Raw genomic sequence first — 23,211 nt, forward strand, 5'->3', positions numbered from 1 at the left:
GATCGCGCCCTGCCCGGCTGCACCGGGATGCTGCTATCCTGAACCTCGGGAGGAGCCAGGCTGGAGCCTCAGCTACAAGTACCATTTAGGTTTCTCGAGAGCTGCTAGCGGGCGGGAGCGCGGTGTTTCCCGCAGAGCCGGCAGCCTCGTGTTCCCGGGAGAAGCGGCACGGACGATATTGCCGAAGAAGCGCTTCTTGGTACCGCCGAGAGTCGCAACAGCATGCGCGGTAGTTAGCCCGTAATTAGCATCCCCTGCAACTCCTGCTCCATGCGGCATGTGCAGGGGAACTCGTCCAGCAGCCGACTGTGGACTCAGTTCCCCCCAGAAACCTCTGCCTGGCTGGTGACTTTAACTGTAAAGCCCGAATATGCTTGCCGCGCCAGTACTGTCCCGAGCGGATGCCCAACACGGGCTCCAGGACACCGGATCGCCAAGCAGCGAACAGCGCACGCAGGCAACGGTAACGGCAGAGGTAACATAAGTGTACGTGTACATATATATACACACACGGACACCCCTACAAGCCCCAGGGCTGATGGGGCAGGACGCCTGCCGCGGGCACACGCTCCCCGTCCTCCCGCCGGCCCCTCACCCTGCCCCGGCGCGACCGTGGCGGAGGCCTCGGTGCGAAGGGACAGGGGCGGGGCCAACGCGGCGGGGGCGGGGCCTACCGCCCTCCTCTGCGAATCCTGGGGCCGGGGTGCGGCGGAATGAAAATGAGGCGCAGGGCGATTGGACGGCAGGAGCGCAGGGCGGGGCGCAGGGCGGGGCCGGGGCGGGCGGTGCTGGACGGGGCGGGCGGCGGCGGGCGCGCAGCTGGAATGGGGCGGGCGGGAGCGGGGCGCTCAGTGCAGCTGGCGGGGGGCGCCGGCCGCCCGCCATAAAGTGAATGGCCAGGGTGAATGGGAGGCAGTCGGTTGGCGCCCTCCGCCCTTCCCGTGAGCCGCGGGCCGGCAGCAAGGCGCAGAGTGCCCGGGGAGCCGGGGGGATTTACTTTCTGACGGCGGCAGAGCAGCCCGGGCCGCGGGGCGGGGGCCAGCTTCGCCCCTCTCGCAGGATTAAGGCCGCCCAGCTGAGCCCGCATCTGGAGCCGCTGTAAGTGTCCCTCCGTCCCCGGCCTCCCAGGCGGGGTTCTCCCCGTCTCTCCTCGTAAACCCCTAGCTGCCAGCCCGTCCGTACGGAGCCGCTCGGCCGCAGCCCTTACGACGCTGCCACAGGACAAGAGCATCCCCGGCGGGGCGGCTCATTGCGCTCTGCCCAGCTCCGCTCCCGCGGGGCACAGAGCTGCAGCCAGGGGCAGGGGGAGAGCAGGACGTTCGAGCCCTACCCTGCCACACAGGATAGATCCCCGGGCTGAGTGCGGCGGAGCTGTTCCCCAGCGCTGCCCCTACAGCTGCCTGCCCGGCGGCGGGGCGCGGCGCCTCTTCCCCTCTGCCCTTGCAGGACACGGCGGTCCCCTGCCCGCCGGCACCGGGGTGCCGCCATCCCGGCCACCCTTCGGGACCACTGCGGGCGCTTTCCCGGCGAGCGCTGCCGGAGCCTTCCGCCCTTGCTAAACTTAGTTATTTTCCATTCAGGCGAGTGGGGTAGGGGCTGTTTAAATTAGTCGGGGCTCGCCGTAAATAACGGCGTTGCGGGCTGCGGCTCAGCTCTCTGCAGGATCCATGGGAGAAGGGCGCGGGGAGCAGAGGCGGGGAAAAGGAAGGCAGCCCGACGGTTTTTGGACAGTTGGATAAATGATATTTATGTAACGGGCTGGCTCCTGTTTACAGCAGAGCAGACCTCCCTGCAGCGCCGGAGAGAGGGCGAGCCGGCCCCCGCAGACGGGGCGAACCTGCCCCGGAACGCCGCCGCCGGCTGCGCGCCGGGGCTCCCGGGCGCCTGATAGGGAATAACAGCCCTGTCCGGGCTGCGGGAGGAGGGCGGGAAACGTCGAGCTCCGCTGGGAGCTCCGAACTGCCCTGGCAGAGCGCGGCCGCCCGGCGCTGGGGGGCTGCTGGCAGAGCCGGCCGTCAGACCTGGGGGCGATTGCACGGGCTCCGCCGGCTCCCCGGCACTGGAGGCACGGTGCAAACCGGCGTCCCGCTGGGTGCCCGGGAAGCCCGGCCGATCGCAGCGGGCGCCCGACGGAGCCCTGTGCTGCCGCTCCCCCGGCAATTCCCCGCTCAACGAGTGCAGCCCCGGGGGAAGAGCTAACCCGCCAGCGCGGCACCCCCTTGTCATTTCCCCCCGTCCTCCTCCTCGGAGCGGCAGAGAGGGACGGCTTCGCCACGGCTCCGGCGGGGGAGGGCGGCCTCGCTCCGCCGCAGCTGCTGGAGCGGGCTGGGGCCCGGGGGGGCGGTGGACCCGGTGCCGCCGAGCCGGGCACACCTGTCGGCCGCTCTCCCGGCGCCCCCGAGGCCGGACAGCTGGGGGGACGGGCTAGGAGGGGGATGGCTTCCCCCCGTCAGCGCCAGGGCCCCGAAGAGGCGCTGCCGGCGCCGGTGCAGCCTCCCCCTCCCCGGCGGGGCTGAGCAGCCCGGAGCAGCATGCCCCCGCCGAGGCTCCCGGGGCCCTGCACAGCTTTCCCACCCGGCCGGCGGGTTATTGTGGTGCAGAACTCGGCTGCGCACGGATGGCCGCAGAGGACACGCTACTGCAGGGCCCTGGGGTCCTGCAGAGCCCGGTGTGAGCTCCCAGCCGCGGCACGGGTTGGTGCTGCAAGCCGGAGGTGCAGGAACCAAAGCCAGTTCCTCACCTGCCTCCCCGTTCCCTTGCCGTTGAAGGAGGCAGCCTTCGGACAGATTGGTCCGTGATCCATGCACTTTTTTTTGTAGAGACTAGTGCTAAAGACGAAGAGGGGAATTTGGCAATCCCCAGACAAGCTTTGTGGGTCCTCCACGCCTGGAGCGGGGCCTGGAGGATGCGAGGGATGAAACGGCTCTACTGCCTCCACGATTTCGGGAGATGCTGAAAGCAACAGCACAGGAAGGTGCCTTTCGGAAGTGTCACCCCTGTTCCTGTCCTGCCTTCCAAAGGACGCGAAAGGACCCCCTTTTTGGCAATGGGATCAGGGTCTTCCTGGTTCCCTGCAATCTCTCCCAGCCCCTCAGCCTGTTGGTGAGGCAGAGGGATGGGTGTTTGTGCTTTGCTGTGAGGGACAAAGCGCTGTCTGCTGGCTCCTGGGGGACCAGCAGAGCATGGTAGCTGCTTCAGTCTCCACAAATGTCTTCAGAAGCAGAGCAGGGTTTGATTCTTTTTTCGTTATCAAACAGTCACACCATGCCCGGTGCTCCTCACAGGGAGCCCTCACAGGGAGGTGTCTTTCCCCAGCACTTGGAGAGGGGTTTGGTTGAGTCTGGTGTTTTTCCTGCTGTTCTTGGTGTTACTGGGTTTGCATGACCTGCAGCCCAGGCTCCCCCCCGTGAAAGCCCCCGTATATTCCCGAGTTGTTTCCTGTTCCAAGGCACTGGTTTATAAACCGGTGTATCTCTCTGGCAGTTAAACTGTTGCCTCACTTTATATCTATTATGTTTCTATAAGGACTTAATTCAGGCAATTAATAGATCTGCAAATTGTGACTGGATTGCAAAAGTATTGGTTAATGTACCCTAAGGAGAGGTAACAAAAAAGAGTGGCATCTCCTCTCTCTGTCAGATGCTACCCAAAACCTTAAGATTGGGAGGTGAGGCTGACTTTGGAGACTGCCAAAAAGAAAAAGCCAGAAACCTGATCTAGGAGACTGCTTCAAAAGGAAGATGAGCTGGGAACATAAGATCTGTCTCGTGACATGTGCCCCAGCTCTGGGGACAGGGGAGGTACCTGGGCTGGGAGCGAAGTCCCAGATGGGGAGAACTGGTATTTTCATGCTGTGTGCTCTGTGTCGGGAAGGCAGCGGGATGAGGCTGTCCGGCCGTGGAGGGAGAGGGGTCAGAAACAGGCTTCTCTGAGCAGGCTCAGCGATTATCTGGCTGTTTGAAAATGGGAGATTGCTATTTACTTAGGGCCCGATGGCAGAGGGGGCAAAGCTCTCCCTCTTACCGGGGCCAAGGGCATCAGGCTGTGCCAAGCCCGGGCATTTGCTGTTGGCAGGGGCACAGCCACCACCAGCTGGCATCAGAGTTAGTGCTGAGGCTGTATAAAAAAACCCTCTCTTGTCAACACCCGGCTGAAATGGGCTGGGGCTTCAGACAGCTGGAGAAAGAGGATTTCTGAGGCCGGCCTGCCGTGCCTCCCTTCTTCCCCTTTGTGTGCCGCTCCCCCTCGCCAGCACCCCTGCCCTCCTGCCGCCTCACCTCTGAATATTAATGCCTCTGGCAGATTGGATAATAATGTGACTGGGAATTGAATGAAGCTGGTTATTAGCTCTGGGCTTCCTTGGGGCATTTAAGGGAGTCCACAGGCTGTTCTTGGAGGCTTGGCAGCACAAGGAATGGGGCTGGACTTGGTGCAGAGTGGGTTGCTTCTGTAGGAAAGGACTTGCTCAAAAATCATCAGTCTCCACCCAACCCCGGAGGAGGACAGGTACAGCAGCCTGGCCAGGGATGCAGATTCGCACGGGATAGTTAGTGATGGATCTGCTGTTTTCCAGCAACAGTTAAATATTGAAAGTTGTTTTCAGGCAGGAACTAAGAGATCTAGCTGGGCAGAAGCTGGGAAATATTTCTCTTATTATTAGGCTTTAAAAGGAGATGGGGAGAAAGCAAGAGAGGTCCTCCTCCTCCCTCCCCACCAGTTTCAGAGTATTACCCAGCAGATTCAGGAAGAGGGCCAGTTTTCTGCACACTGAACAGGAAATTTCCTGCTGCCTTGCAGGGTACAAGTTCAAGCTCAGAGCCCTCATTTCTGAAGAGCTGCACCTTATGATCTCTCCTCCGGAGCTACCTAGCCTTCCTGTAGGCAGAGCTCTGTATGCTTAAGCACGAAGAGAAGTATTCCTGTTGTGCACAGGAGAGACGGCTCTGTCAGAATTACCTGTTCTGAGCCAGAAATACAACCTCTGTCCCTTGACCCTCAATCTGAGGCTCTTTGCTATGTCCCAAACCACAGTTCCACCAGAAAATAAACATTTACACCCAGTTAACTAGTGCAAAAGAGGAGGGAAACCAGAGCTGAATTTGCAGAAGCTGCTGTTAATTTTGTCCATCTGATTTTTTGACTGTTCAGAGTGTTCAGAGACACACTAATGGGTCTGTAGCTGCTGGGGATCTCAGCTGATATGGGGAGCTGCGACCTGCCTGCATTAAATTAACCATTCAAAATCACCATCAGATCTCATGTAAGACAAGTTCCACAATCCCAAATCTGGGAAGCTAAGAAACACTTTTCTCTGCAGGGTGCAGCATGTATGCTGCTCTATTCCATGTAGCCCTGATCCTGCAGACCACTCTTATTATATCAATGAATTTATTTGCTACTTGGGGAGGTTCAGTGGGGTGGCATGGGCTGGAAGGCTCAGTGCCTGCAGAGCTGCCTGCAGAAAATGAGAAAGTACAAAGATGAAATAGGACAAATGACCAGACAGTTTGCAGTTACTTTCACCTTTCTCCCTCTTCGTTCCTTTTTCTCCCAACCTCATCTCAAGAAGAAAGAACACCCTCCTCCCATTGTCTTTTCTTCCCCTTCTAATGCTGCTGCTATTTATGCAAGTATTTTCCTTAAAAAAAAAGCTTATTAAAAATGCCCAGTGAGAAGCATGCAGATACAACTGTAAATCAAATTGACCTGTCTGTGTGTGGACATTTTTATTTACTCCTCTTTCTCAAAAACAAATAAACAGAGAATCCCTCCCAAATAAAGCAGCTCCCCGCTTAGACTTGAACACACTTTAAAAGAAATCTCTTTTGTTTTAGCCATTTTTATTTCCTGTTTGTTTCTGAGCTTAGACTTGACAATGAAAACCACATGAAATTCCCTTTTTGTTCCATCAGTTTTATTTTTGGTGCCACAATATTCCAACTTCCAGTTCTACAAGTTGGGGTTAGGAGGTTTTTTTTTTGTATGAGTTTATTGCAATGTTATTTTATAAAGTAAATTCGTGGAAGTTTTCCTCCAAAATAAAATAAGTACAAGGGTAATTAAAAATATGAAATCTAAACCTTTAAGCTAAATTAATTGAGGCATAGAGGTCAATCTGGATATGTATCCATACCTAACAAGGGAGAAATTCCAAAATGATGAACAATATGTGCTTCTGTGTTCCATTTAAAAGGGTTTCACAGCTTAAGTTGCGTTGGGTGGGTTTAATAATGGTGTTTAAAAAAAACCTCAGTGCTTGAGCTGAGATGTATCCCGAGCCCGAGGCCATGGTGGGAGGCTGAGGAGCTGCCGGTGGGGTCTGTTGGCAGGCTGGCTGGGGGCTGGCTGGGGCGGGGGTATGTCAGGGTGTAAGGTCCCCGTCCTCAGCGCAGCCAGGCTGGCAGGGAGGTGGTGTGACCCAAGCGGCAGTGTTTCGAGACAGTTCACTTCCCTCTGCCCCGTCCCGTTTCAGTCCGAACCGCTTTGATGGGATTGCCCGAGGGGCAGGCTGGATGAGTAATGAGGGCTGTACAGCTTCCTTTGCTACCCACCCAAACTGCCTACCTCCCAAGGCTCTGCATGGGATGCAGCCTCCGGCAGATGGAAAAACTAAGGATTTAAGGGAAGGAAGGAAAAAGAAGCAGACTTTGTACATAGTCTGTAAGCAGCACAGTGCTTGTCAGGATCCTGAAATTCAAACCTCTTGTTTTGGTGCTTGTGATGCCTGTTTTGCCCCTGAATTCAGGGAAACAAGGAGGTTTGCCATGGCCCTGAGTGGGGCACCTGGGTGAGAGGCTGCGGGGATGGAGGGCTGCCATCCCTCCCTGCTCACCCACCCACCGTTCCTTCTTCTCATGTTCCCTGATATGCACAATTTAACCATTTGCTGCAGGCACACAGCACAAAACCGGATGTGCTGTGGGCCTGATCCTGCCAGGGCAGGCTGCTTGCAAAATTCTGTCAGGTTGGATGGACCCAGCAGTGTTTGCAGTGGGGACAGCTAATTGCCTCCCTCGGCCCCCTTCAAACAATGTCTGGGTAAACAGGCTGACCTTCAGGGCATGTTGCAAAGTCCATAAAGGCAGAGTATGGGGGGTGAGCTCCATCATCCCTCCTGGAGCAATCCTCCTCCTGTCCCAGCCCTACCTGCTGCGGTATCCTAAGGAAGAGCGGAGGGATAATGCAGGCTGAGATAATCCCCGTGTTTTATTCATGGAAGCCTGTGTCCCGCAAGGGTTTTCCTGCCAGAGAGCTTTTAAATATATATATATATATATATATAAATATAAATTGCTTGGGAAAAAAGAAAGAAAGAAGGCAAATAATCAGGAAACCTTACAGCTGGGCACAGCAGACATCGGCTTCTTCCGGCGCTGCGGGTTGCACTGTGAGACAACACAGCCCTCAGAGCGAGCCAGCCGCTTCTGGGCTCTCCTTGCCTTAACCAGCAGAGCCATTTGTTGGTCATGGTGCCTGGTGGGGCTGTCACGGCACCCTCAACAGTCACTACTTTCCCCTTTGCAGCCCTGCAATCCTCTGAGCTCCACCAGGTTGTTTTAAAACAACGAACCAGCACCCTTCCCCAGAAAGCAGCTTCTTTCTGGCTGCTGGTTTTGCCAAGTTTTGTCACAGAACAAATGTTTATGATCAAGTCAAGCCAGGCTTTCTAGCAGAAGTGCTGGTGGATGGCGGACGCCGGCAGCTCCACAGTGCGCTGAGGTCAGCCAGCCGAAAGGGTGTGACGTGCCGACAGCATGGCGGGATCCTTCCTGACCTTCAGCCCCCTGCATCACCCGCTTGATTAGGGGCTTTCTTAAGCTTGTTTACTAATTGTGAGAATCATTTACATCTTTGATAACGTCTGAGTCATCCACAGCCCTCCATCTGCATACAAAACTCCTGACAGCATCTGGAGTCATGCAGCTCCAGTCCTTGATCTCGCTATCTGAGCCTCCCTAAAATGGGCCAACTTTACGGCTGCAAAGATACAGAAATGACCCTGCCATGCTGTTGTGAGCGCAGCCCCCATGGGAATTGGGCCAGTTTCCTTTGAATGCCAGAATAATTAGTCGAATTCATACAATCACCCGAATAAATACGGCCACGCATACCGATCTGCTGATGCCAGCCCCGCTGCCCTGTGCTGCTGCGTGAGCAGCGCGTGTCTGGCTCCTGAGCTGCAGCCAGGCTGCCTGTGCCTCTCATTCCTGCTTGGGACCCTGGTTTGCAATTGTCTCTTCTTGCTCCCGGCTCTGCTTCTGCTCAGCTTGTGGGTACAAGGGGAGTTCACGGTCCCTCATACACTGTAGCAGTACAGCTCTTTCCTCAGTGCAGATGCAGGCAGATCCTGCAGCGCTGGCAGGAATCACTTTGAAGCCAGCCCATATTGCTGTGGGAGCAGGCAAGGGCAGGCAGGGACAAGCAGGGTTGGTACATCTGGGCCAGGCCAATGCTGGCACTGTGCTTTACCAGGTCCTTTGTTTCGGTTGCGAGATTCTCCCAGGCAGAATTTCTTACTGAAATCAGTTTATTTTCTCCCTTCCCCAAAGCAAAGGGATTAATTTTCTTGAAGGACTTTTCTTCCCCAATAATTGCAGACTACGCTCTCACTCCCAGCACTCCTGTGCCATGGAGCCTCCCTGTGCCAGCAACTTTGTGCGATCGCAATTCGTTTGGGCAAAACTGAGCCTTTGCTGATTTATTTTGTTCCAGATGCCTAACAAACAAAATAAGCCATAACAAAGCATGGCTTTATTAATATAACTGCATGGTCTGTCAAAAAGAAAATCCCAGCCCTGATGAAGCCAAGGTGCTGAGAGTCCCACTGAGGCAGAGCATCCAAGGGATACTGGAGTCGCAGCCGGGCACGGACCTGCAGTGCAGTGCGTACAAGAATGCAGAAGTGTGAATGCTATGTTTAGGAAAAAACACAACTTTGCAGAATGTCTGGCAGGACTTTCCTTCTGTGTTAGGTTTAGCTCTTTGTTTCCAAATTATGGTCACCATTTGAAAAACTACCCAGGTAGGCTAAGGGCAGCACTGGGGTCCAAAGACACTAATGCAAATAGCTTGCTTTAAGCCAAACCCAGCTTGCTCTGTCTCTGCAGACCGCCACCCATCAGTGTCTGCACCAGTCAGGGGCCGCAGGTACACTGCTTGGGGAGGGCAGTGCGTGATGTACAGGGCATGGTTACATCAGGGCTCTTCCCCGGCACAGGGGCATGGCGTGGGCCATCAAATCCGCGAACAGGACACATTCCATTGTGGGCTTTTTTTGCTGTGGACATGGGTATGGAGCTGTCAATCCTTGGGATGTTTCCATTGTGATAATCCTCCAGAATACAGGCGATTTATTAACCCTCTGCTGCCCAGAGAAAAGTTTTTTGCCATTGCCCTCCTCCACAGTCACAGACTCCTGTCGCAGCGGAGGAAGTGAGTAGCTTGCTCTTACCTTGCAGGCTGCTGCCAGCCTGTGGGGAATGCATTAGGCAGTCTCCAGCAAGGCTGTGGGCATTTCCCTAGCACCTCTTATCTGAGGATCTGAAAGCACTTAAAGGAATTTTGCTTCATAGCCTCTACCAGTTTAGATAGGTTCGTTAACATTTTTGAGACGAAGGATGGAGTCCCAGAACCGCAGAGTGGTTTTACCTACACCATAACCCCAGTCAGCGACAGTGCCTTATCTCCCCATCCTCTCCCCACCTCACAGTATCATGAACTTCTCAGTGAAGCCATGCACAGAAAGAGAAGACGGTGGAAACAGCATGGACATCCTCCTCAGAAAGCCAGCCCATGCTGATAGCTGTGGGTAAAAAGCTGGGAGCAAGGGCTGCTGCAGCTAGTGTGGTACCACACTGCTGCAGGTAATGTTCTTGCAGCCCACACCATGTGTGGGGCAGTGCCAGGTAGTATGCTCTGACAGCTATAAGATACCAAGCACCACAGGGAGCTTTGGCAGTTCCTCCCAATGGGAGGAAAAAAAGCCAGCCAAACCACATTTCATACTTTAGAGCAGTTCACACCACTACAAAAGCGCCCAGCACCAGAGCTCAGGCGTTAGTGCCCAACTGCAAGGACTAAATCGAGAAATAGTTTATTATAACCTGTGACTCAGCCCTTACTGGAGGTCAGTGATCCATTTCTGATTGTGCACCCAAAAGCCAGCCTGGGGCTCTGCACAGCCTGAAGTTTTTGGAGGCACACAGCTTGCTCTCCTGTCCTGTAATGGCTCTGTGCTCTGGGTCACCAGTTGGCTGCTGCTGTTTATCTTCTAGTGATTAATGGTCGCTCATGGTTCCTGCTGCAATTCCATTAAGATTAGAGACTTAAAGCTACACTGAGATGTTTAGCAGTGGGTCACCCTGGTCTCCCTGCAGTCATATTTCTATATTCTTGAGGAAATGAAGATTAAGTCTTGTTTTGCATCCCATCCTTTTTGCTTTCTAGCTGCAGGGAAAGAGCCCTTTGCAGTCAGCATTCATGTCTGCAGGCAAAGAGAGCCTGACTCTCAGGTCACTGTGCTATTCATGTGCTGTGCAAGCTGTGGCACTTGAAATCCCAGCCCACAGGCGCTCCAATAGTACCATCCCCTGAACACATGCATGTATTCGGAGAACAAAATGCTCTTCCAGGAGGTTACAGGCACCCTTTGACACAGGGCAGAGAAAGCGGCAGGGACTGCTCCAACTTAGCTCATCCCCTCCTGGGGACCAAAGTACAGAGGCAGATCATCTTCTTAAAATGTACAGTTAAATAGAGTCCCAAATGTTTATCTCTGCTAGAAGTAAGCCAGCATGCAGGGAACGTGAGCATGAGAGGAGTGAAGCAATCAGACAGACTCCATTGGGAATCTAGTTACTCCCAGCAGTTTGACTTCTGGGATTGATGGAGCAGAAGGAGACAGCTCTGACCCTAAGACATCTAGTGTAACATCATCCCTTCACGTCAGAGGATGAAAGAAAGAAGACACCACCCCCCACAACTGATTGCAGAGCACCTTTCAGCCTGAGGGATAACCCTGAACCCTTTGTGGAGATCAGCAATCCCAAGCAGAGGCTGCAGCTTCCATGGCCCTGGCCAGAGAAACAGGCAGTGAGGGAAGCTCACAGGTCCACAGGGCTATGCTGATCTGCCGAAGGGAGGGAAGCCAGGTGTGCTTCCCTCCTACCAGTGGGTCACCAGTGGTCCATGTGTGGCTGCCTAGGGACCCCAACTGTCATGTCCCTGCTGAAGCATCACTGCATGCCCATGGAAGCCAATTAACATCAAAACAGCCCAAGAGATAGCTTTTTTTCCTCCAGATCGACCTGATGAAAGAGGTTCAGCAGGTATCTGCTCCCTCCTGGTAGTGGAGAGTTGAGCAGCATGCACTTGTCACTCCGAAGGCAACTCTCAGCGAGCAATTTCCACATCACAAAAGCCGCCACTATAATTAGCCTCCCTTGGCTCACAGTCAGCATTTACGTTTCCTTCCCACCCATCCAAAAAAAACAACCAAAGGCATCTTTGCTCCTGGGTGATGGAGCAGCGTGTTACTGAGAACCAGGAGAGAGGTCAGGGGGATCCTTGCTTGCTCTTTTTGGGTAAACAAGGTTGTCTTCCCCTATAGAAGTGCCTTCCTCCTCCTGCTCCAGTGGCCCTGTCCTGGGGAAGTTAGCATTGACCCAGAAATAGGAAGAGGGTGAATTTGAAAGGAGAAAAAGCCTAGAGCCAGAGCTGCTCTCTTTTGCTTCCCTGCACTGTGCCTGTGGGGCAGGGATGGCAGCCCCCAGTCTGGCTGGAGGGAGCTATGCTGCCGGCACTGTTGTATGGGAGGCAGGGAGAGAATACACACGCGTAGTGACTGGAAGAAAAGGTGTGTATGTTACAGATTTAGGAACCTTTATCTCTGGGACAATTGTGTACGTTGATGGAAGAAGTTAGAGGTGCCAGAACAGGCTAGGAGCCAGGGCTACTTTTATGAAACTGAAACCTCTGAGCAAGCCTGGCTGCATGTTGCTGGGACAGGAGCTGTCCCTAAAGAAACCCTTCTTTTATGCTAGTGAGACAAAGACTTAGATGAAAATGATAAATTTGATCTTGTCTAATGATGTTTTTGAGGTGCGATTTCAGTAACTCCCTGAGACAAAGCAAACAACTTAGTAGAAATGCAATGAAGGTTTAGCATTGACTTTCTTAATGTCTCTGCCTACAGTGAAATCTAGCCAGTGTGGAAGAAAGCTCCTTTAATTAAATCCAAAAAGGCTGTATAATCTAAAGTAATACCTACAGCCTTTTGTGTCAGTGGCATGGGGTTGCCTTTGGGTAAATCCATTAGTACAGAGCTCACGTGCTGTCCCCACTGCAGACTTTTCCTGCTTTCGTAACCATGCTGAGCAGAACCCCCTCTCCTTTTGCTTTTGATTCTCTGTGAACTGCGTAAAGCAAGCTGAGAAGGCCTGCCTCGATGCTACCATGTAGGACACATGCGATAGATATGCAATTACATATATATATATATATATATAATATACACAAGATCTTCTCTGAAATCCTCCTAGTCTAAAATTTAGTTCAAAAAACAAACTTGTTCATAGCCACAAGTCCCAGTTTCAATTTGAATATGGGCCACACTGTAAAACCTGTTAATCTAGGTGACCACTGCTTCTCCGAGGCAGGCCAAGCACATTATGTTGTGCTCAGCAGCTTGGATCAACCTTGTAATCACTGCAGTGGTGTGGTTCAGGATGGGGCATGAATTTTTAATGTACCTTGAGCCTTTTACTGTCATTTAGACCTGTGAAACCAGCTGTAAAATACTACTCCATCATTTTCCAACTCCACTCCAGTTTGCACAGATGAAAGCAATGCAAGATGTGCAAAAGGACTCTCAAAGCAAAGAGGACCCTGCACAGGAGGACACTGTCCTTCAGTTACAGCAAGGCAAGAGTCTGAATTCCTCCTTAAATCTGGTCCAGTACAGAGTCAAGCCCTAGAAAAGAGGAAATTGTGCTTGACAGATGCAATCATATGCAAATGGCTGTAGAAGAGGGGAAATTATCATCTACAAACATTGGGCAGAAATTCCATCTGCCGCTGCCTCAAGAAGGGCTCTTAATAAATTCTGAGACAGCAAAGTGACACACATCTTAATCAAGACTTAATCCACGGAATTAATTCACTGCGCGTTTCTGCATAATTCCAAGAGTAATACTAAAAGCCATAGCAATATCAGCAGCAGATGGACTTCCCCTACTCCATGCAAAGGTATTAAAGAAAACACAACCCCTGTCACATCACTTCATGTACATACACATGGTAAAAAGCAACAGGGCTGTGCCCTGCTGCTGCCAGGAGCTTATACAGCCGGTGGGCATCAGAGGTCAGGCTTGCTGTGAGGTAGAAATAGAAAGCAGACTCACAGCAAAAACAGAGCCCCTGCCACTTCTCTCTCACAGAAGTCCGGAGGGAGGCAAAGGTCTGGGATACTGGCACCAGGTCCGTTTGTTAGATACTGCTTTTGGAGAGCACTGATTGAGGCCAGTGTAGAGATGGATTCATCAGAGCCTGAGAAAGGCTGGGGATGGAGGTCAAACGAAGGGGAGAGCGAGGGAAACTGCTGGGGGGTTGTGAGTGACATCTGCTGCAGAAGCCAGGCGGATAACCATTAGAAATGGCTCCCTGCCCTCTCACCACAGCCTGGAAAGCATGCTGCAGGTATGGGGGTCAGCCTTGCTAAGGGCCCTGGCAGCAGCCCTGCTCAAATTGACAGGAGGTTTTAGACAGCTCTGAAAATACATTCTTAGTCACTGTCATCCACCTCCAAAGGAGGTGCAACAGCTATGTGATTAATCTCTTGTTTACATGTCTAAATGCTAGTGCAGTCCAGATGAAATACTGCCTTCAGCAGGCTGCCTCCCTGACACACATGGATTTGAGGGGCCAGGCAATCCTTCACCAGCTAGAATCCAGACTTCACGACTGACAACACCTGGTCCAAACCCCCCTAAACCCAGGGATCCCAGATCCAGGCATGGTGCCTCAGCTGCTGTTATGCTTTAGAGAGGCTCCTTAGCTGGGAAGGTATTAGCTGGAGTGACTGGAGCTTCAGGAGCTGCTGTGGTCCCCTTGAAGCAGTCCAGCCTTTACAAACTTTTACACCTGCATTAGTAGCAACGCATCGTCCTGTATGTGGCAGGGTTATGACTTGAAACTTAGATTGAGGGCTAACACAGGGCCAGCTCACCCTTCCAAGGTGGTGTGGCTGGGCTTGTAGCACCTACTGCTTCATGCCTGCCTCTTCATGAGTGTCCAAGTGTGGTCAAGAGCAAAGCAGTGCTCTTGGCTGAGTTCTGGGCAATACAGGTGGAGGGTGCAGTGGCCTTGAGGAAGAGCATGATGAGAACAATTGATCCTGGGACAGAAAGACGTGGAAAGAGGTGGTAGAGGAGTCCCAGTGGTGCCCGTAGTGGTGCCACCAGCTCACCAGCGGGGATGCTTTCAGCCATGGTAGGTGGCTTACAGGCACAGGATAGTCACTTGAGGCTGGCCTTCAGCCAGGATGACCTAAGGCTGGAAGTGAGCTGGTGCTGCAGCCGGGATCACTCATTCCCAGGCACCCAAGGGTGTGTAATGTGATTCCTGTGTTAATTCAGGCTCCAGAGATCCTTATGTACCCTGAAGGAATCGACTTGCACTGCCTGGGTCCCAGCTCGAGGTAGTGGCTGTGCAGACAGACGTGCCTTCCTATCAGTGCCAGGCACAGGAGTGCTTTTCTTTTGGGATGAGTGCATGTACATCTGCATTAGTGCTGTATGGACAGTGTTACTTGGGCTTGACCGGTTTGTGGAGAAGCAAGGGAGAAAGAGGAGGGAAGCTGGGCAGGGAGGATAGGAGAAGCATGGGGAAGCAGCACCTGGGGAAGGTGCTAACAGCCCTCAACTGGCCCAGAACCACTTCCTCAGATCTCCATTACACAGCATGCTCCTGGTGTTGCTATTTCAGTCTGAATGTCACCTATAAATTGCAGGCTCTTTCTCTGAAGGCTGCAAATAGAAGTGTCACTAGATGATCTTTGATTTATAGGGAAGCTCAGCAGAAAGCCTGGCATGTCCATTTTCCAGCTAGGAAACTCTAAGGGGTTCAAGGATGACACAGGGATCCTTTGCTTTTCCTAGACCTTTCCTGAAGGGTTGGCAAGTCCCTCCCAGAGGAGGTAGGGAGAGGTCACACAAGAGATCCATCTCCCTAATCCCTCTGTGTCTACTGCTTTTTCAGATTCCACCTCTTCTGCCAGCCATCCCTGCCCCATGGATTTCAACCTGCTGGCAGATGCGGAGGCACGCAGCCCAGCCTTGTCTCTCTCAGACTCTGGAACCCCTCAACACGAGCACAGCTGCAAAGGACAGGACCACAGTGGTGAGTGCAAAGCTCAGCATGCAAGAGAGGCTCCAACCTGTCCTTGCAGGTGGATCCAGGTGGCCAATGGCTTGCAGGAGCTGGATGTGGTGCTCCTGGGGAGCCACTGAACTTGCTCTTGTACCATGAGCCAGCGTGGTGCTGTGGCAGCACAGCATCCCAGCAATCAGGGGGAAGGTGCAGGGGTGTGTATCACAAGGACAGCCGTTGGGAAGGCAAGAGCTCCATCCCAGTCATCAGGTTGCCTGGGCCCAGGCAGGAAGCCACGGCAGGCAGGAGCTGGGCAAGCCGGGTCACTGTCCAACCAGGATTTCATTGTATATGCTTAAGCCAGGTCCCCAGAGCAGGAGAGCAATCCCGGCAACACGGGAGATCTCATCCCAGAAGGCTACACCTAGTTATAAACTGGCTTCGTTTTGTTTGATTGTTTTTTAAAAAAGCCTGTGCTTAAATTGCTTAGGTTGAAACTTTCCATGTTACAGATTAACCCTGGGCTGAACTTCCCGGGTTTAGGCAATAAGGAAGAGAAGTACTGTCTTGCCCCTGCTTTAATTGAAACAGCCTGCTTACCTGTGCCTTGGTGCAAGGCTCCACAGTGAGCTGCTGCTGTCCCAGGGAGGTGCCTCTGACCATTCCCAAAGGCTGAACATACCCCAGGCCTACCACATTCTTTATCAGGCTCTGAAGAAGGAACATCACCCTTCACACCTGGCTCAGAAATCAGCTACCAAACACTATGGCTTCCCCTGGATTTTGCATCTGTCCTGTGACTGCTTCATCCCTTGTTACTCTGGGTGCAGCAGGACAACACAAAGCTGCCAGTGCCAGCATGAGAGGAGGTGAGGGCTGTGGACAGCCTGCTGCTCCCCGTGTAAAGCCTTCAGGCTCACCCGCATGCAAAAGCTAATAAGCATAATGATGCAGATTAAAATTCCCCAGAGTGAGTATCATGAAGGGAGTTAGGCTGGAATAACTATGGTCAGAGAATCTGCCCGCCGAATTCCCCGTTGCCCACATACCTTAGTTGGGCACATCCCCAGCCAAGCTCAGTGGCTCCTCATCAGCTGCTTTGGATGCATGGCGGTCATCCCCATTCAGGTGGCCTTCACGATCAAGCCTACCCTGGCACGCCGCAGAGCTGCCAGTTTAGGAGCTGACTTTTTTTTCCATTAGGCATGAGCAGCTAATTCCAGCTATGACCACAGTCGTTTCATTGAGTGGGTGAACGTGCGCAAGATATATTCCACAGTCTATTTTGGGATGACAATAAAATGCTGGGTGCCTGGCTACATCACTCCCCACTGCCTTGGTCTAGAAATAAAATGGTTCTGGGAGGTGGGTGTCTGCCAGCACTACCTGCACAAAGAGGCTGGTGGGCACTGGTGTCAGGCAGAGCAGAGCACACCACCAAGGGCTGGCCAGCCCAGGACAGGGCAGGGCTGCACTTCTGGCGCTTCTTGCCTCTCTTCTCTCCTCCTCTCTTTCATTCATCTGCAGTGTAAGAGATCCTGAGGAAGGGAGTACAAACCTTGCTTGTCTGGGCTCAGCTGTCTGACTTCCCAAGTGCTTTCTGTGACGTGGTGTGGTGTGTGACACCCCCTTCCATTAGGTTTCATCAGGCAGCACAGGTCAGCGGAAGAGCAAGGATGAAGTAGGATGTGGTGAGAATCTGCCCTGCATCTCCCTATATTCTGCTTCTCAATATGGATTTAGGACATGGAAAAGGCCCATCGTTCCTCCAGGGTCCTGTTTTTCCCTGTGTTACCATGCTTCTGGTCCCCATTGCAATGCCCAAGCTCTGCACCATTTGCAGAGGGCACTTTTCCCCTGCCTATAGAAGAAGCAGAAACAGAGATGATGCTTCCTATAAGCAATGCTCAGGAAGAGCCACAGGTAGCAGGTACAGAAAAGGAAATCAAAAAGAAGAATGTGTAGCTGCAGAGATTTTTCCAGGTTCAAAGTCAGGACTCCTTGGACTTCACAAGATTTATGAAAAGTTCTACACCAGAAGGCATAGAGAAGAGCAGTAAGAAAGCAAGATACTTGGTGAGCTTATCCACCCAGTTGCAGCCCATAAGCCAGTGGTACCTTTGCTCCATTTTCCTCCCCCCTCAGTGTAGTTTCTTCCTGCAATGAAGAAGGGCAGTCCTTCTTCATCAGGAGCTCCTGATGAAAGCACAGCCTCTGTTCCACAGCAGCCCCTTTGGAAACGCACATTTGTCAGGGGCTCCTGTGGGAACATCTCCTGTGTGCATCAGGCTCTTAATTAACCCAGACTCAGCAGATGAACAAACAAACCAAATGTTGTCTCTTCATCTGTACTGAGCCATTTCTAATAACTAGCTCAGACGCCGTAGCATCACTCCGCTTTTAATCTGTTTTAAAGATGGATAATGCAGGAATCTCCCTCTTCCAACACTGGCTTAGAGCAGTGAGCTGGAGGAATCAGATTTATCTCATTGGCAAGAACCACTATAGAAATGGCTCTTAAAAAGTAAAGAGCATTCTTCCAAGAGTTCTGCTGAACATGGGATCCCCACGCAAAGATGCTCATGGAAACAGGGAGAGTATGAGACCAGAGCCAGCTCACTCTCCTTGCATTAGCTTTCCTGCTGGTGGATAACATTAAATGTGCCACAGAAGCGGAGGTAGCTGGTGAGACCCTGTGGGGAACCCACATTGCTTCAGTCGGTGCAATGCATACCCATAGAAACAAACCCTTTCTGACTGCACCTTGCTGTCCTTCATGAAGAATGTGTGCCTCTCCTGCAAATGCTCCCTGTGACTCCAGCATTGTTCCTTTGGGAGGAGGGCAGGGAGGGTTTTCCCTGGAACAGCAGGAATTACAGGACAGGATGGTGGCACCAGGTTCCTGAGGCACGAGGTTCTCTCGGGGCTGGGCTCCATTAAAGCACCTGCTGTTGGGTACAGCACAGCCCTGAAGCAGAGTCCCTTCTCTCTTGGGGCTCAGATGCTTTTCAGCCTCTCCCTTTAAGCTTTCTCTTTTCCATTTAGCTTTCATGGGGCATATTTTTCCAGAGCATACCTGTCTGACTTGAGGAACTCTTTTATTTTTCTTCACCTAGCTGTATTCCAGGTTACTGTTTTCTTGCCTCCCTGCTTTTTAAGGGGCTGTATAGACTTCCCATGTTAGGATTTTTATGGACTTTGAAGCCTTTTAAGCTAGCTTCCACTTAAAAATTCCAACCAAACAATAAATACTTTTAGTCTGAATCTCAGCAGAGTGATGCCAGAATTTTTTAAAGGTTTTTTTCCAGGTGCAACAGTTTGGTAACTTTGCAGTAATTTCTACTTAGTTTAGCTGAGTATTTCCCACTGTAAAATAACACCTCTCCCCCCGAAAAAAAACCCTGATTTTCAGTTGGAACTGCTTCACTGTGCTTCTAGATCAGAGGAAGAAGATGGTGAACATCAGAAGCTACCTATTTTCTCCTGAATAAAGTAGTTCTGTGGTGACTTACCTTGGTTCCCAGCAGAATTAAACACAAGCTGTATCTTTCCTCCCTATAGTTGTCCTCCATTGTTCAAGTGCTCAAATGTGACATTTTCTTTTGACAATGGAAGATATTTATATTTGCCTTGTGCCCTTTTGCAGAGTACTGACAGCCCCAGGAGGGGCAGTGGCACAGGGAAGTACCTGATACCTGCCTCCAGCCACAGCAGCCCAAAGCTCAGAGTTAAGGCCTGGGTTTAACATCTAGGAGGAGGCTGAACTCTACTTTCAGTTAGATACCAGTTGAACACTGGAGAGTTTCAGGATGTTCAGTTAAGGACCACAAAATGAAAGATACTGCTTCTAGGAGGGGGATCTAGGAGGGTGGGGTGGAAGGACAGGGAGATGCTAGAGTACTTCATGGTAAGTTCTAAGAGAGGCCTTTTCCTACTTTTAAGGAATGGATGTGCACCCAAGTAAGAAGGTAGAGGAGTAAGAAGGGAGGAAGGACAAATTAACCAGATCTGAGAAGCATGGATTTTTAAGAGCCTCAACCTGCTATCATTGGCAGTTTGCCTTTTCCCATTATTTGTCCTCAAAACCTCTATGGATCTTTTGCTGTGTCGTAAGTGCCAGTTTCTGTTCACTTTTTCTGAAGGGCACCTAGGCAGAGTTTTAAGCAGAGTAAGAACCTGCTGGCCTGGGTAAGTTCTGTCACTATCTTCTATCATAACTGTGACCAATGAAAACCAGAGCCTGGAAGCCTAGGAGATCCAAATCCAATTGCTTGGAAGCTGACATCCATTACAGCAGTTAAACAAGAGCAAGCTGTGCTGCAGCAAGGAGCTGTTGGTTTTGGTGCAGGGTGGATGCCTGCTCACAAGGGCAAAGGAGGGAGATGGGACCACTCCTGTAGGTGCCGCTGGAGCTGCTGGTAGGCACAGCAGATGGGGACATGGCATGCACTGGCTGCCCCAAGGACAGGCTCTCCAAATGCATTCAAGCCTCCAGGTTAACTCAGGAGATCTCTCCCATCTTTCTGTTTCTCGCAGACACTGAGAAGTCCCAGCAAAACCAGACGGACGACTCCAACCCTGAAGACGGCTCACTCAAGAAGAAGCAGCGGCGGCAGAGGACGCACTTCACCAGCCAGCAGCTCCAGGAGCTGGAAGCCACTTTCCAGAGAAACCGTTACCCAGACATGAGCACCAGGGAGGAGATTGCAGTCTGGACCAACCTGACGGAGGCACGAGTGCGGGTAGGACTGCAGCCCTCCCAGCTTCCTGGGCCTCATCTGGTGGGGAGGAAGCCAGCTCTGACACAAGCCGCCAAGTTCTCCACAAACCAAGGAAGGAATTAGGGGCACCAGAAAATTTCCTATCTTAGAAACACCTCACCAAGCTCTAAAATTTGACACATCAGCCACATACATACTCCATGCTGATGGTGTGTCCCCATCCAGTGCCACCTTGCAAAAACACAGAGAGATGCAAAGTCCAGGGTCTGCCCCACAGAATCCCACTAGCTGCTGCCCTGACCTAGCAGACCCCTTCCTTGCAGTGCCACTGTCCCCCAGCCTTAGCTTTGTTGGAGGTCACTCTTTGGGGTTCCCAAACCACTGTGCGGTCACAGGCATAGCGTGGCAAAGCTCCAGCTGGAATCGGAGCTTCTCTCTGCTACTAGAAATATGAGTTAGCAGCACCATCAATAGCCTTCCAGCAGCTTCCATGCTCTAGGAAGTTACATTGTTTGAGTCACTCCAACACCAACAGATTTTCCTGTTAGAAGACAGACTTCCAACACCTCACCCCAAGCTGGTCCTGAGGTGAAGTCAAAACAAGAGAGGTTATTTCCTCCACTCAGCAGCTCTCAAATGACATCCCCCAAATACTTTGCTCGCAAGTCACACAAGTTCCTCCTGGGCTGTGGTCACTCAGAAATACAGCAAGTATTTTCCTCCCTTTTCCTCATATAAAGGGCATCTGTTGGTTGAGTGAGGTGGGTTATTCTTTGGGTTGTAAAATGGCAGTGGTTGGCTTTGATCAAGGTGGTGATTTTTGCTGGGAGATGACCCTGCAGCTCAGACATCTTGCTTCAACCCTTACCTCATGCTCAGTCTCCCAGATCCCGGGGAGCATCCCCAGCCCTACAACAGCTCTTGCCTTGCTGGGCAAAGAGACCAGGGCAAGGCCCCTTCCAGGGACAGCCTGGAGTGATTCCCATCTCCTCCCTCTCTCTCACAGGTCTGGTTCAAAAACCGCAGAGCTAAGTGGAGGAAACGGGAGAGGAACCAACAGGCCGAACTGTGCAAGAACAGCTTTGGAGCACAGTTCAATGGACTGATGCAGCCTTACGATGACATGTATTCCAGCTATTCCTACAACAACTGGGCCACCAAGGGGCTCACCACCAGCCCACTCTCAGCCAAAAGCTTCCCATTCTTCAACTCCATGAACGTCAGTCCCCTCTCCTCCCAGCCCATGTTCTCCCCACCCAGCTCCATCACCTCAATGACCATGCCCTCATCCATGGTCCCTTCTGCAGTGACCGGAGTACCGGCTTCCAGCCTCAACAACCTGGGAAACATCAACAACCTGAATAGCCCAAGCCTCAACTCTGCTGTCTCATCCAGTGCCTGTCCTTACGCCTCAACAGCCAGCCCCTACATGTACAGGGACACATGCAACTCCAGCCTGGCCAGCCTGCGGCTGAAGGCCAAGCAGCACGCTAACTTCACCTACCCGGCAGTGCAGACAGCAGCTTCCAATCTGAGCCCTTGCCAATATGCCGTAGACAGGCCCGTATGAAGGGCTGCCCTCTGCCAACCAGGGACTTGACCTTAGCCTGACAAAAGGAGACCTTTAGCCCTACAACAGCGTACGTACTGCAGAGAATGAGAGTGAACGCAGGAGAGCAAGAGAGTGAGAGAGCAAGAATGAGAGGCGAGCAGGCAGACGGACCTTTATGAAGATTTGTCTAACTATCGTATGGTGAATTTTGACTGTCTTTTCCTTCCCAAACCCCTTCTCCTCTTTGCCCACCAAACCTTCTCCTTTGTGGTAAAGAAACCAAAACAGTCTACTGGAAGCCCTATGGGGAAATAGGAGCCCCAACGTGTAGGGTGTCTGACCCACGGGCAGCAGAATTGAATGTGTTTCTATCTGCCCCTCTGAGCCCCACAGGGCTAATGCCACCCCTCGAAGGAACAGCTAGGAACAGGGCAATGCAGGCTGCCATTCGGTGCTTGGATGACCCCTTCTCCCTGCACACGTGCAAGATTTCAGATGGAGACATCTTGCCCACATATTTATCACACAGCCAGTAAAGAAAGCCTTGTCTCAGTCGGTTGGCATCATTCTTTATAATGCATATATACACATAGCCCTTCAGACTTGAAGCCTTTAGGACCTGAGAGTTGTAAGAATATGTGTGTGTATATATCTCATATATATACAAATACATATATAGACATTAAAACATGCTTTTTTGTTCTGTGTATGAAATAATTTACAACGTAGACCTTAAAACCAAAAACCCCATAAAGCAAGCACATCCACTGAGGCAATGTCCTGCCTGTCATGCTTTACTGCTTCAGTCATTTCCAGTCAGACAGGAACACTTTTGCCAGTGTACATCCAAAGCATCCCCTTTTGCAACAATCAGCTACCCCCTGCATATCTATCTTCCCTTACTTCCCCTTCTCCAAATCCCATTTCCAAACAAGGTAATAAAATAAAAGTTGGCACAATCCCTTTAAGGCATCTGCCTGTCTGGTTATTGAGAGCATGAACCTGCGTCTGAAGACTCTGAAATAAAGTGCCAGCAGCCCAGGCGGGAGCGAGCATCCATGGGAATATCAGCAGAAGGAGGCCTGAGGTTTGGAGGAGCCATCTCTGTTCCTCACTCACAAATGAAACACTTGATCGTGCAGGACAGTAAAAGCCACAGTCACAGCTTGAAGGGGAAACCAAGCCTCCCCCCCCCCCCCCCACTCCCTGTCTGCATGCACCCACTGCAGCAGGAAGGTTGAGCCTCTCCTGGCTCAGGTTTCCCCGCCGTGCTGGATGGGGCTAGTGCCTTTGGGCTCCTGGCAGCCCAGGACAGGGAAGTGCCTCCAGGCACTCCTGCTCCAAAAAGCCATTCCCAGGGGAGAGACCAGCTGCAGCAACCTGCCCTGCTATCCTGTCCCGCTGCTAGCCTGCCTTGGTGCAATTTCTGCTTGGGAAAGCTGTGAAATCAGTGGTTCTCTGGAGATGTACAGCACTATGGGATCCTGCTGCTTCAGCCAGTGTGGAGGGATGCAGCTGGCTGCTCCAAGGGCCCAAGGAAGCTCCACAGGTAGGAGGGGAGCAGGACATCCC

General features: G+C 52.2%; 1 protein-coding gene across 1 annotated transcript; it reads left to right on the forward strand.

The window, feature by feature from the left end:
- The first annotated feature begins 835 nt into the window (after window positions 1-835).
- On the forward strand, window positions 836-22,619 carry PITX3 (paired like homeodomain 3). Its single transcript, XM_061459353.1, has 4 exons — window positions 836-1,098; window positions 15,256-15,396; window positions 19,903-20,108; window positions 21,094-22,619. Exons 2-4 carry the CDS (start codon window positions 15,288-15,290, stop codon window positions 21,655-21,657), a joined length of 879 nt encoding a protein of 292 aa, XP_061315337.1. The 5' UTR covers window positions 836-1,098; window positions 15,256-15,287; the 3' UTR covers window positions 21,658-22,619.
- Window positions 22,620-23,211: the final 592 nt, after the last annotated feature.

The sequence above is a fragment of the Pezoporus flaviventris genome, unplaced genomic scaffold (genome assembly GCF_033815535.1).
Source record: "Pezoporus flaviventris isolate CSIRO_AGI_PZ_B2104156 unplaced genomic scaffold, CSIRO_AGI_Pfla_v1 ptg000029l, whole genome shotgun sequence".
In the NCBI taxonomy this organism is placed as follows: Eukaryota; Metazoa; Chordata; class Aves; order Psittaciformes; family Psittacidae; genus Pezoporus; species Pezoporus flaviventris.

Coding starts and splice junctions, on each gene's coding strand:
- PITX3 (XM_061459353.1), top strand. CDS start 15,288: ATGGATTTCAACCTGCTGGCAGATGCGGAGGCACGCAGCCCAGCCTTG. Junction 15,397..19,902: donor CAAAGGACAGGACCACAGTG/GTGAGTGCAAAG, acceptor TGTTTCTCGCAG/ACACTGAGAAGTCCCAGCAA. Junction 20,109..21,093: donor TGACGGAGGCACGAGTGCGG/GTAGGACTGCAG, acceptor TCTCTCTCACAG/GTCTGGTTCAAAAACCGCAG.